At 38.3% G+C, this 14,212-nt stretch overlaps 3 protein-coding genes across 5 annotated transcripts; 2 read left to right on the forward strand and 1 right to left on the reverse strand.

The window, feature by feature from the left end:
- Window positions 1-234: 234 nt before the first annotated feature.
- Window positions 235-2,183, forward strand: LOC111466005 (spermidine hydroxycinnamoyl transferase-like). Of its 2 annotated transcripts, none has more exons than XM_023110538.1 (2): window positions 235-934; window positions 1,326-2,183. In XM_023110538.1, the coding sequence occupies exons 1-2, from the start codon at window positions 272-274 to the stop codon at window positions 2,040-2,042; spliced, it is 1,380 nt and encodes a 459-aa protein (XP_022966306.1). In that variant the 5' UTR covers window positions 235-271; the 3' UTR covers window positions 2,043-2,183. The 2 variants fall into 2 exon arrangements, with proteins under 2 accessions (XP_022966306.1, XP_022966304.1); XM_023110536.1 differs by having other exon boundaries at window positions 1,323-2,182.
- A 2,327-nt stretch (window positions 2,184-4,510) lies between these two features.
- LOC111465911 (protein QUIRKY) lies at window positions 4,511-8,577 on the reverse strand. 2 transcript variants are annotated; one of them, XM_023110378.1, is made up of 4 exons: window positions 7,871-8,577; window positions 7,479-7,775; window positions 6,073-7,439; window positions 4,511-5,637 (listed from the first exon to the last, which is right to left on the reverse strand). In XM_023110378.1, exons 1-4 carry the CDS (start codon window positions 8,409-8,411, stop codon window positions 4,561-4,563), a joined length of 3,282 nt encoding a protein of 1,093 aa, XP_022966146.1. In that variant the 5' UTR covers window positions 8,412-8,577; the 3' UTR covers window positions 4,511-4,560. The 2 variants fall into 2 exon arrangements, with proteins under 2 accessions (XP_022966146.1, XP_022966145.1); XM_023110377.1 differs by having other exon boundaries at window positions 6,073-7,775.
- Window positions 8,578-10,279: 1,702 nt separating this feature from the next.
- On the forward strand, window positions 10,280-14,212 carry LOC111465951 (nucleolar MIF4G domain-containing protein 1-like). The gene is made up of 12 exons (XM_023110447.1): window positions 10,280-10,497; window positions 10,605-11,229; window positions 11,319-11,386; window positions 11,506-11,588; window positions 11,677-11,776; window positions 11,861-11,946; window positions 12,044-12,126; window positions 12,208-12,335; window positions 12,422-12,523; window positions 13,137-13,430; window positions 13,517-13,639; window positions 13,758-14,212. Exons 2-12 carry the CDS (start codon window positions 10,623-10,625, stop codon window positions 14,139-14,141), a joined length of 2,058 nt encoding a protein of 685 aa, XP_022966215.1. The 5' UTR covers window positions 10,280-10,497; window positions 10,605-10,622; the 3' UTR covers window positions 14,142-14,212.

The raw sequence follows: 14,212 nt of genomic DNA on the forward strand, positions 1-14,212 counted from the left end.
TCTTATTTAAATGTGAGCTCAGTTCATTCATATATTTATCGTGTATTCAAACGTGACATGCTTACCAATTCCGACTTTGGTTCGTTTTCAAACCATATCTTACTAGAAAAGATACTACCGTGATACCATTTGTAATGACCCATGTCGAGTTAGAATATAATCGTAAAGGTTAGTTTTGCTTTTATATTTATAATATTGCATTTTACGATAATGTTAATGTTTGCTTATATAAAGGGTAGCTTCCAATCCAAGGTCTTGAAAACCATCGTGAATGGCGTCTATAACCATCCATTCCTCCTCCACCGTGGTCCCCAGCCACCCTACTCCCACCGGCACGTTCTCCTTCTCCGAGTGCGACCAATACAGGGCATGGACTCACCTCCCCACCATCTACGTCTACAAATCCCCGGCAACTGAGGTCGTCGCGGTCGAGTCCTTAAAAACCTCCCTCAGCCAAATCCTCGTCCCTTACTACCCTCTCGCCGGGCGTCTCCACTGGCTCCCTGGCGGCCGCCTCGAGCTTGACTGCTGCGCTGCTGGAGTCCTATTCGTTGAAGCTTCCACCGACGCCAAGCTGGAAGATTACGGTGACTTTGCACCGTCGGATGCTGTAAGACAACTCATCCCCACCGTGGATTACAATTCTCCGATCGAAGAGCTGCCGTTGCTTCTATTTCAGGTGACGAGATTCAGCTGCGGTGGGGTTGTAATTGGCGTAGCTAATTGTCATACGGTGGTGGATGGCGCCTCCGCCATCACGTTCATTAACTCGTGGGCGAGTATGGCGCGTGGAGAGAAGACGGTGGAGACTATTTTGCAGCCGTTGCATGACCGGAAGTTTCTGATGCCGGAGAAGCCGCTGCGTCCGCCGCGGTTCGACCACATTGAATTTACTAAACCACCCCCAGTTATCCTTGGCAGCTCCAACCCTGAGGTAAGGTTTTTTAGTCAATGGAATATGACCACACGATTTTTAACATAATTTTTAAAAGCTTAAAATTTAATATTATAGTATAATAGATTATGCTTAAAAAATACATATTAATTTATTTACTTATTCAAAAGTATATAAAGAAAGAAATATATATAGTTTCCTATTTTAATATATATATATATATAAAACGACGAATGTGAATCCAGATGAGGTCAAGGACAGAGAGTATGATTTTCATCTCCAGCTCTGTTGTGTTAATGGATGGAAATTTCTTTTCGTTTCTCACCCAAAACGAAGTTTTCTCACCTCATTTAGGTGAGTCCTTATGAAGACTCGATTTTATGGGTTAAACAGACATATGAGATCGCACATTGTTATTTCTTAATAGGAGGAGGCAAAGCAAGAAACCACATCGGCATTGCTCAAACTTACTAAAGAACAAATTGAAAAACTGAAAAAAAAAGCAAATTCAAACCTAACCAATCAAACCATGGGCGTGGCTGATGAAGTACAACCACGGCCGTACTCTCGATTTGAGGCTATTACCGGACACATGTGGGTTTGTGCATGCAAGGCTCGCAATACCGGCGAGAGTCGTCAGCCGACGGTGATTCGTATCCCTATTGATGTAAGAAGACGGATGCAGCCACCCATCCCAGAAAACTTTTCAGGGAACTCATCTTTCGTCGTCTTAACACCGGAGTGCGAATTCGGTGAATTGATGTCTCAACCATTGAGCTATGCTGCAGGAAAGGTAAGAGAAGGAACATGGAAGATGACTGGCGAATATGCACAATCAGTGGTAGACTATCTAGCAGGGCAAGACGACATTAGCTGGTTGAGAACATCATTCCACTCTAAAGTTCTAGTCAAGGCTTCGTTCTGGGGTAACCCTAATCTTTCAATAGGGAGTTGGATATCATTGCCGTTTTATGAGGCAGATTTTGGCTGGGGACGACCGAGTTACTTCGGGCCAGCAACATTAAACATCGATGGAAAGTCGTACATAATGGTGGGGCCATCAGATGATGGGTCACTCATAGTAGCGATACGGTTACAAGCAAGGCATATGGATGGTTTCAAGAAGTATTTCTATGAAGATATATAAAAATTCGAATAACTTGAAATCGTTAGTGTTGAGTAATCTCTATGTTTCCGTTTTTTCTTGCATGTTCTTCATGGTTGTCCCCATAGTTTGTTATAAAGCCATGCTATGTTCTTCTTTCTATGTAATATTTTGTTCGGTTTTCGTTTGTCATGTTGATATTTAATCTTTCATTTCGGTTTACTATATACATTATATTTGACCCGTTGCTTATATGGATTGGAGTGTTGAAAGGAAGAAGATGATAAGCGAACTCGGAAGCCGTGAAGAACAAATGATCAGGGTTACTAAAACCACCGCACCTAAATGATGGGAAACATTCTCTATTTATAATCATTTACAGAATCAAATAGATTACAAATGAAATGGAAAGAACAATAAATGGATACACGATATTAGTCTATGATCAAGGGTCAAATATGATACATATAGTAAACTGTAATGGAAGACTAATTATTCTCGGACAATCCACATTATCTTATTTGAATTGGACTATGATTAGAATTAGACCTAACATGTATCAAGTTGTTATTTTAAAAGTGTTCAACAATGTAACGACCCACAATTTCTTTTTAAATTAAGACACATATAGTTTCTATTATGAGCAAAAAAATTATTCAAAACGTTCTTCGTAATCTTTATAATAACTACAATATCGTCCATTTAAACCTTTATTATAATGTCGTTTTAAACCCTACTTATACATAATTCTCGCAAAACGATCACTAATATAAAATTATATTTTGAATTTATTTTAAATGTAATAAAATAAAAATGGTTAAAAATAATTATGAGATAATGTAAGTTAATTCATTAGTAAAACTTTAAACTTTGAATTTTAAAGTTATAATAGATTAAGAATATGTAAGATTTATGAGTTAAAATTTATTTTAAAAAAAAAAGAAAAAAGAAAAATAGCTGTCAAAACATACCCCATTGGAAAGAAGAGCCAGCTGGAAGATAGTGAACTTGTCTAGTACAAGTATGTTACACGAGACTACTTGTCGGGTTATTTTTATTTATTTTTAAAAAAAATTATTTGTTTGAATTAATAAAATTCAATTATTAAATATTCAATTAAATTATAAAAATTAAATATTATTCATTTTTATATTAATATTAAAAATAAAGCACGTAGAATTGATTTGGGTTGTAACTTTATTTTTAAGTTAGTTGAGTTGATTCCATAAAAAAAAAAAATCAATCGTTAACCAATCAAAATTCAACCTAATTTTTAGATTGCGTAGTCTAGTCTGTTCGAGTTTTCAGATCATATATGAATACCTCTAATATCTACCATGATCTATATTAAAAAAAATTAGTATATGACCACTAGAAAATGACAAATATTTCTATTATATATTAAAAATATAAAATGAACGCGTTTATTAAATAAAACATCAATTATTATGTTAAAAGTAGATGATTATATCCGAATAAATAAATATATTTTATATATATATATGAAAATAATTAAAGAAAAAAAATTAAATAAGACATAATTGTTATTATTTTTCAGTGGATGGTATTATCCGAACAAATAAATATATTAAAAATAATATATATATATATATATATATGAAAATAAAAAGGAAAAAAAGATTAATGGCCGACATAAACAGGAACTCCATGGCTGCTTTTCCATTACCCTCACAATTTAAAATCCTTTAAATTTGGTATGTTATTTACTAGTCATTTCACTGCTATTGATATCATTTCTAACCGTTCAAGCCCATCGGTAACAAATATCAGCTTTAACTCGTTACTTATTGTCGTCAGCCTTACAGTTTTAAAATGTATCTACTGGAGAGAGGTTTTTACATGAATATTTCGTTTCCACTGACGTGGAACCTCACATCCCACCAATTTTTTTTAAATGACGTATATGACATAACTTAGATTTAATTTTTTTTATAAATTCTAAAATAAATTAATGAGTAAACTAAAGACAGGTTAATAAGACTTGGGCCACTTCTTAAAAAAAAAAAAAAAAAAAAATTGAAAGTTACTATCTATACAAGTCATAGGAATTTCAAGATTAAACGAGTTTTACTCAGCTTAATCCTGCGTTTGCTAAACTCTTGAAATTTTTCATAAAAGGTATGTGAGTGAACAAAATATAACTCATATTGATCTGTTGGGATAATTTTCAATCTTAGGAGCGGAAAGTACGTGATCATGTCACATGGTATATAAGAAAATACTATGGATATCAAATACCAAATTCCAATTTTGAATTCTGGGCACTCTGAAGAAAAACTAAAAATTTAAGTTTCGATGGTTGAAAAAGATAACTTATATATCCTTAAACAATAGATCAATTCGTCTCAACCTAAAGATCTTATTATAGGAATTTTAAATATTATAACATATTCCAATATATATTTAAATAATTTAAATTTTATAGATATAAAATATACTTTTATTATTTTAATATTTAATATATCAAATACAATAAATATAATTTTTTTTTATATTTAATAATATTAACTATTAATTTCAATACTCCAAATCCCACAGCCTACATTAATCGGTCCGATAAACACGGAATCCTTTTAAAGAAGTTGACAGCCGAAGACGGCAACCGGACTCGAAAAACTGGGTGCCGGAGGTAATAAAACCCACACGCCACCGCCACCATTCTCAATGGCACCACATACAGGACCACCGCCACTGCAAAGCATATTGCTGTGAAAATCCCGGTGGCGCGTGGATCTTGCCATGTCACCAATGCCTGCACGCGCTCGGCTTGAGTCGCCAAATCCCCCAATAAGTGCTGCACACGCGCCCCAATTGCTCTCAACTTATCATACCTCTTCCGTACAACTTCCGGCAACCTCGTGCTCGGCATGCCGTCGAACTCCTCATCCAGTTCGTCCATTTCGACGGTGTCGGCCATCGATAGCTTCGAATCAAAATGCGGGAAAAGATCCCGTGACCGGAATTTGTAGTTCCACGCGCTAGTGAAGAACGCGTAGAATGAAACTGTCGGAATGATGAGATCGGGAAACCAGATTAGAATCATCAGAAGCACGTGGACGAGAATCGTGGAAGCCGGATTCTGCCACGATCGGGTGTCGTCGACCCATTTCACGGCGGCGATCACCGTGTTGGCTACGTTGATGATTCTGTACCAATTTGCTCGGACTTTCCGCATGCTAAAGCCGTGCGATTCGGGGTCGAGCATGAATAGAATGATCTCTCGCCGGAGTGGCGGCTCCGATCTCGAGAGATGGCCGACAACCGTCTCCACCGCCGCGATCCGGAGCTGTTCCTGTTGCCGGATTCCGAGGGGCTTCACGTGGTGCATCAACGGCAGCAGTGGCTGCGAATACACGTGGATGAAATCGAACTGCGGCGCCGTTCGGACAAATCTAACGGCGATTTCCAGTTCGCCCATTTTCTTGGAGCCGGCGGCGGAGAGAAGTAAGAGAGGGTAGAAATTTCTGTACACCTTTCCGGTTTTCAGTGTAGAGATTCGGATTCGGACTTGGCCGATTAGTGAATCGGGCCGATCCGGTTCGGTTGAACCGTCGGTTTTGGGTTCCTCTGTGCTGTCGAAAACTCCGATGGTCAAAACCGTACATGGGTCGTAAACCTGTTAGAAACAGAATTTTATGGTTAATTTTTAATTATTTTATTTATTTTTTTCCACTTTTGATATTAAATATTTAAATTTAATTTTTAATTGTTTCTAAAAATTAAAATTAATTTTATAGATAAAAAGGGCTAATAAAAAGCAAATAGAATTTAAATACAAATATTATAGAAAAAAAGTATTTATTCGATTTTTCATATGAATTTTTTTAATAATATTTAAATAAGTAATATATGTATGTATGATATTTAGTAAAATATTTTTCTTCATTAATATTATTATTAAAGTTAAAAAAAACAATTATTTTCATAAACTATATTTAAGAAAGAAAAGTTAAAAAATACTTTATTAAAAAATAAAATATTTATAGGACTAAAATTGTTAGTAGTCAATTTCAAAAATATTTGAACAAAAGTAGCTTTTATATGTATATACCTGCCACGTGTACTGCTCGTTCCATTTCGGGTCAAAACTGTTGCAAACCGTCCGGGTTCGGACCCACTTCGATCCGTACTTGGCTACACAGTACGCGTCGGTGGAGCCTTTTCCAGCCGCCGTCGACTTCATCGGGACCAAATTCTTACACCCAATCACACCGATCTCGATCAAACCCACCGACGGCTTCCACAGCTGCCTAGCTGTCGGGCGATAGTCACTGCTCACGTGCGCCGCCTCATCCATCACGTGATACCCACCGTCAAAACATAACCTCAGATGAATCCTTCCCTTGTACGACGATTCCTTCTCTTCCACCAGACCAGCAAGTGTGCACCACCGCGCCGTCACTATCCGATCATCCACGCGCCGCTCGATTTCGGTGAGTGGGATTCTAACGAACCCCACGGCAGCTGGATATTTCGAGCTACGGCGACTCTCAAGGGTGAAGACCAAGTGGTCGGTCATCGGCTCGGCGGCGACAAAGAGTAAATCCTCGTTCCACGACGGAGCTCCGTTTTGAGTCACGGCGGGTCTGGTTACCGAAACTTGAAAACCCAGTTGGGCTCTGACTTGAAACGAAGCTTCTTTCACGGCGGTGATCGGAACGACGTCTTGGGCTTCGATGACGGTGGCGCGTAGATACCAAAGCTTCGGCGATTGGTAAATTTTTGCTCTAGAGTTGAACTTCCCAGCGGCGTCTGTCTTCACTGCCTCGTTAAACGCGTCATCCGCTTGCGTACCTATCCACGTGGCCAACATTAAATACCCGCCAAAAGCGACGTCGTTTATTTCCGTTTCTAATCTGTACCATTGTGGGGCCAGGGGAATGTGGGGTTGGTCCCGCAGGAGAATATCTGACACCTCGAAACACAAGCCACCTAAGAAATTGCCTTTGTCCACGTCGGATGGTGATGATACGACACCGTTTTCTGTGTCCCAGACAGAAATTTCCATTATGGAGGCGGAATCTGCTGCTTTGCGGCTAAATGCAAAAGTCTGATCCCACTCGAACACGTGGCTATTTTTGGCTGGCTCTGATGTGATGCGTTCACCGAATGCTTCGATTTTAACGATCGGACGGTTGCTAGTGGCAAGTGCGCGTGCTTTTACTACTCGCACAAAGAGGTAGTACATCTTCTCAACGAGATCGAATGTGGACCGTTCGATTGTTTGACCTTCTTCTGACTTCAGTGTGTAACTTGATACTGCCGCCGGTCTTTTGATTGGCTTTGGCGCAAACGCCGGTGGTATCGTTTGAATTTGATCATCTCCCGGTGACTTTACCGGCGGTGGTGGGTGGGATTCAAACGGCGGCGTTTTAGCAGCAGAAGCTGCAGTTTCTACCGGAGTAGTACTCTCAACGGTCGGAGATTCAGCTGCCAAAGCTGCAGCATCATCACCGGCCGGAGTTTCTGCTGCCGAAGCTGCAGTACCATCACCGGCCGGAGTTTCAGCTGCCAAAGCTGCAGTACCATCACCGGCCGGACTTTCAGCTACAGAAGCTGCAATGCCATCACCGGTCGGAGTTTCTGCTGCCGAATCTTCTCTGCCATTACTGGCCGGAATTTCTTCTGCTGCAGTCTCATCAACGGCCGGAGTTTCAGCTACCGAAGCTGCAGTGGCATCAATGGCCGGAATTTCTGCTGCTGAAGCTTCTCTGCCATTACTGGTCGGAGTTTCGCCGATGGGTTCCCCGCCATCTGTTTAAAATATGACCAAAAAATTGAATTCACAGTAATTAAAGATTTAATATGAAATTAAAAAATAAAATATAAAATTTAATGTTCAAATTCACCTTGTTGTTTCAAAGCAGGGGATTGGTTTGACTCTGCCTCTGATCTTATCGCCGGTAGTGACTCCTCGACAGAATTAACAGCGCCGCCTTCCTCAACCGGCGGCGGCGGAGGAGAAGGCGGCTGCGCAATCCCATCTGAGTAATAAATCCTCAAACCAATCTCTCCTTGAACCCAACTAAAGAGGCTTTTTTTCTCCAAATGAAAATAAATCAAAGCTTCCTCCCCTTTCTTCACAAATTGCATGGAACTCAGCCTAATCCGCCCCATAAAGTAGCTCCTAAGCGTCGGTCCGTAGCTCCGATCATGGATCACATCAAGCTCCAAAACATCCCCAAACACGCTCGACGGCGGCCCAACATTGAATTCAAGAACCTCATTCCATGTCGGGTTCAAGTCCCGGACCGCGGTCGCTGTTTGCTTCCGCTGGCCATAGTAGCTGACCACCGCGTAAGGACTCGAGGTTCCATGTTTGTCTTTGGGCAAGAGACTGCGAGCATCCACGACTTCGACGATCAGCTTCCTCAGATGGCCGGCGGCCATGTGAATTACAGAGAGAGCTGTCTCCGGTGGAAGAAAAAGGGGTAAAGATGAAGTATGGAGATGATAGGATGATTGTCTTATGGTCTTTAAATTTGTGTTGTGCTTAACCTCTTGGCCAAGCAGCTTTATTCAGACACTTTTCTTTTATGCTTTACTTAATGTGAAGGAGAATTAGAGTTTTCTAACGACCTCTTAACATCTCGTGTGATAAATTAGAGTCATAAATTGTCGTGTTTAATGAGCTACCCGTTTCTCGTATCGCAACTATCATGATGATTGAAATGACAAAATATTGAGTTAAGACATTGAACACGACTCGTTACAAATTGAGATGATACAAATGTAACTACTAAAATGACTCGTGTCAGATCTTTTGGTATGATAAGTAGGTTGATACGTAGACTGAGAACAATAGAATAAACCGAAATATAGAGTGTACGTTTCGCCAAGTGACTATCACGTAACATTTAAGTTGAATCCTAAACCCTAAATATCGGTTGGAGTATACAAATTATTGCGTTAATACAACAAAATATGACTTGTAAGTACTCGAACAGCAGGTTGCCAAATTCTTCATAAAAACAAATTATGCATTGCTTAAATTACTTAATGAATAAGTTGAAGAAACGTTACTCGAATCGGGAGCTCGATTTTATGTTTCCTTTAGACAAGCGTGCTTGGTCGGAGGGTCGAGAAGGTTAATAAGGGAAATATATGTAAAGAAAACAAAGCAAATGGTTGAAAGCAAGTTTGAAAAGAAATAGAAGAAGAATTATGTAATAGTGAAAGATGAGTCAAAAAGGAGTGCCTTTTGTTCATAAATAGCTTACTTTAGTGTCACACACCCACTATTTAATATTGTGTGACAAAGATGTCAGCCACACCACTACCCAAAATCTAACTTTGGCAAACTTCTATAAATCTAAACCTTTTTCTATATATATATATATATATATGTATATGTATATGCATGTATATGTGTATGTATATGTAGGAGAGAACGAAACAATTTTTATAATTGATATAAAACCACTAAAACCACATTACTCTTAGGAAAAAAGATATACTTTAAAATTATTAGAGAATTGAATTGAAAATTTTTAACCACTAAATTGAATAAATTATATTTAATAAAATTATAAAATTATATAATTATGATTTTGAAATTAGAGAGATATTTTTAATTTAAATTGTTTAGATTTATCTCAAACATTTATTTAATGTAAAATTGGAATTATGTTGGAGAGATTCTATTGAAAATTTAAATTCAAAGAAGTTGGAGATTTAATTTAAATTTTAAGAGTTTTTGCACCTAAAATAAAATATAAATTTTAAGAGTTTTTGTCCCAAATTCAAAATAAAAAAGAAAATTATTATTTTATTGTGTACGGTCTATATATTTTAAAATGCATCTATTATGTAGAGATTTCTATACCCCTCCTGAATTCGTTCTCTCACGTTATAACGTATTTGTTATTATTAAATTAAAATAGTTTTTATAAGTTTGTGTTCATTAATTAATTAGTTTGCTAATATAAATAGCTTCAACATCATTTTTAAATATACTATCAAATATGTATTAAAATTTTTAAAGTAAAAAATAAAAGAAAAAGAAAAGGATCTCTTTTAATCCCAATGGGCCGTAAGTTAAGGTTAATTGGGCTACACGTATCTGTTGGGCTGATATAATCCCAATGGGCCGTAAGTTAAGGTTAATTGGGCTACACGTATCTGTTGGGCTGATAAATCCCAATGGGCCGAAAGTTAAGGTTTCTAGATTTTTCGACACAACTTGGGGTTTGTTAGTTGGTCGTTTTGTAGCCAAGCATGCGAACACGTATCTTGTACCTCTCTCAACTGCGCCGCATTTCAACGTCAATTACTCTGAATCACTTTAATATAAAAATCATCGCCGCTATCAAATTAGGGCAGACTCTAGCTCGCTCTCGCTCTCGCGCTCATTCTTCCGCTTCACTTCTCCAACCCCATACCCCCTATTCCTTACAGACACAAAGGTCTTCTAGTTTCTTTACTCTGGTTTCGCCGGCCGGACAGACGCAAAGGTTATCACCAACTTCAAAGCAAGGTACTCTCCTCCTCTTTCACTCTTTGTTTTCGCATGGTTTTTCATTGATCATTCAATGATTTCAAAATGCATATTCTGAATTGTTCTCAAAATGCAAATGGAACTAGGTTTAGTGTGGAGCTAGAATGAGGACGGCGAGAATGGGGAAGGAGGATTTGAAACTCCGGTCTCGAACCAAGGCGAAAACGAAGTTCGAAGAGTATTTAGATATGGAGATGGGCATGCAGAACCATCGATTGTCCGCTGAGGAGGACTTAGAATTAGAAAGAAAATTTGCACAGAAACTAAAGGTCAAGGCTGGAAAGTTAAGGGGAGTAGAAGATGGTATGAATGTGTTATTTGAAGGACTCCCTTCGATTGTTGATTCTCCTGGGGAAGACGAACTTCCCTTTTCTAAAGAGTTTGCAGTTGGGCGAAGTAGGAAGAACAAGGCTTTGAATAAGAAGGAGAAGAAAAGGAATTTGTTAGAACAATCTCCAGAGAGTGAAATTGAGAAAGCAAGCGTGGGCGATGGTGAAGTGGAAGAAACTTTAGAGAAAAGTAAAAAACGGAAGAAAAAGATGTCAGGACAACATCAAGTTACTAATGATGATGGTGTGGAATCCCCTTGTGCTGCACAGGTTGAGGTACAAAAACTTCATGTCAAGCCCCAAAAATATATTGCTCCTAACTTGAGATTGCACAAAGGAACGGAGCCTGAAGATCATACTCAACTCCGCAGGCGTGTTCGAGGTGGGTAGCTTTTATGATTATTGCTCCAATTTTTTTCCCTGCATGTTCTTCAATTTCAAATATAATCTGCAATTTTTCGAATTTTTCAGGTCTTTTAAACAGGCTTTCCGAATCAAATGTGGAATCAGTAACAGGGGAAATGTCTACTGTCTATCACGTATGATATTTTCTTTTAACTTTCTTGTTTGTTCATATCAAATTTTGATTATCATTAGGAAAGGTGTCCGTGGAATGTTACCAAATATGGAATTAATTGTGATGTATCAATTTTTGCAGTCTATTTCACGCAGCATTGCTTCTCAAATTATTAGTGAGGAGGTTCTGGCATCTTGTTCGCGCGGTCCTCGTGGCAATGAACAGTTGAGTGTCTGTTAATATTGTTATCAACCTTCCCTTACCACTTTTTGGCTTGTTAATTTACCCTAACTTGTTTGTTTCTTGTGTAAGGTATGCTGCTGTTTTCGCGGCTTTTGTTGCAGGTATGGGTTGTTTGGTTGGTTCGGACTTTAGCGCAAGACTCATGGCCTCTCTTGCTAACACATTTGAGGTGAGGCTGCCACCACCTGAATACGTCCTTAAATGTTTGATTTAAATTTTGAGAATTATTAAGAAAATCATATATCTTTTTCAGGAAGAATACCGGAAAGAAGATAATCTTTCTTTACGGAATCTTACACTATTGCTTTCCTATTTGTGTGTGTTTGAAGCTTGTGCTAGGTACGTAAATATGCAGATTATTTTGTATATTTCATTATACAATGCATATATCCACATCTTTGTAATACGCATTATTGTATCTTTTGATGCTTTTCAGTGATCTGATCTATGATTTTCTGATTATACTGAGCAAGCGATTGACAGAAATCGACGTGTCCACCATCCTAACAGTTCTACAATGTAAGCTGATATCGAGTTTGTCGATCTCTCACTAGTGTTAATTGTTATATTACTGAAACATTGTTAATTCTAATTTGATAGGCTGTGGAATGAAAATAAGGGGTGATGATCCTTGTGCAATGAAGAATTTCATTGTGAGTGTTCAAAGTAAGGTTAATGAGGTGAAGGCGGCCTCACGAGATGATCAACAAAACATCAATGGAAAGAGAGTGAGTTTGTATATGTAATATTATTTGGTTTACCCTTTGTTTTATTTGTTTGAATCTTTGTAAGATTATAATGTGGATGGATGCAGATGGAGTTCATGCTCGAGACTATATGTGACATCAAGAATAACAAGAAGAAACCCAAGGACGATCCTGCAAACCATACGCGGATAAAGAAATGGCTACACAAGGTCTTTCTCTTCTATTTCATTGACTTGCTTCTATGTAGGTTACCCTATTTTTTAGTGTAGAGCTTAACTTGCTAAGTACTTGCTCGTTCTAGACTCGATATTTTAATATATTAAGTAGCCACCATGTGAGATCCCACGTCGGTTGGAGAGGGGAACGAAACATTCCTTGAGGGGAAGCCCAGAAGGTTAAGTCCAGAGAGGACAATATCTACCACACAGCTTGGGTCTTTCCCTAGAGGACAATATCTACCACAGCTTGGGTCTTTCCCTAGAGGACAATATCTACCACAGCTTGGGCTAGCTTGAGCTTGGGCTGTTACACACCATGAGTTTTGGTATATTCTCCCAAGAAAAGCCCTTTTACTTCCTTTTGCATCTACTAATGTTACTAGGCTAACTCATGGTTTACTCTATTTGGAGTCAGTTGACAAGCCTTAAGATGCGTTAGACATAGAAAGGACATGAGAAGTTGGGTAGTGTATGTATATATATTTAAAGAAAGAGCGAGATTCTACGCTCGAGCTATGTAACCTTGCCTTGTCAGTCATGATATCTATAGAAAAACAGTGTGATTCCTGTCTGACCTTTTGCTCCTTTAATTATTTGTTTTCAGTTAGGAGTAGAAGACATAATAATTAGAGGCATAAAATGGAAAAAGCTGCTCGATCCCGACAAGAAGGGACAGTGGTGGTTAACTGGAGATGTAATGACAACATCAGAAAACATTACAGAGTTTGCCAGCACGATCGACACCGAGGTTCTTGAAGCTCAAAAAATGCTTCAACTTGCAGCTGCACAGAGAATGAATACAGATGCTAGAAAGGCAATATTCTGTATTATAATGAGTGGAGACGATTATGTTGATGCATTTGAAAAGCTTTTAAGATTGGATTTATCTGGAAAGCAGGTTTGTAGAATATATTGAAAATTTTGTTCGTCTCGTCTCATCTCATCTGTTCTATTCTGTTGACACTATCTCTCATAATCCTACAGGACAGGGAGATAATGAGGGTTCTTGTGGACTGCTGCTTACAGGAGAAAGTGTTTAACAAGTACTACACTATTCTAGCTTCCAAACTGTGTGAGCACGAAAAAAACCATAAGTTTACGTTACAGGTAAATTATTCTTTTCGTTTCGTTTTTCTTTGGTCTAAACTTGTTTTGTCGATCGAACTTCGATACGTTTGTGAAATTATTATCACCTTTTTGACTCTGTCACACTTCTTCGCCACAGTATTGCCTATGGGATCACTTCAAAGAATTGGAAACGATGCAGCTTGTTAGGTCGATGAATCTTGCGAGATTCACGGCCGAGATGATTGCTTCGTATACTCTCTCCCTCGCAGTTTTGAAGTCTGTGGATCTGAGTGATATCATGCTTCTTACTCCAAAGAGGATCATGCATTTCCGTATGATGTTTGATTCGATCTTTGAACGTCCTGACAAGTTGATTTGGAACGCGTTCACTCGAGTCGCTATTAACCCTGAGCTCGAGCCTCTTCGAAGCGGTATGTTGTTCTTCATTAAAGAGTATATGATTAAGGGTAATAAAGTTAATGTAGAGAAGTTCAAGGTTGTAAAGAAAGCCCTCAACAATGTTGAGGGAATCCTTATGTAAAGTGAACTGTTGAGGGAATCAAAGGTTCCATTTTTGATCTATTATACAAAATATGAATGTTTTCACGATTT

The sequence above is a fragment of the Cucurbita maxima genome, unplaced genomic scaffold (assembly GCF_002738345.1).
Source record: "Cucurbita maxima cultivar Rimu unplaced genomic scaffold, Cmax_1.0 Cma_Scf00030, whole genome shotgun sequence".
Taxonomy (NCBI): domain Eukaryota; kingdom Viridiplantae; phylum Streptophyta; class Magnoliopsida; order Cucurbitales; family Cucurbitaceae; genus Cucurbita; species Cucurbita maxima.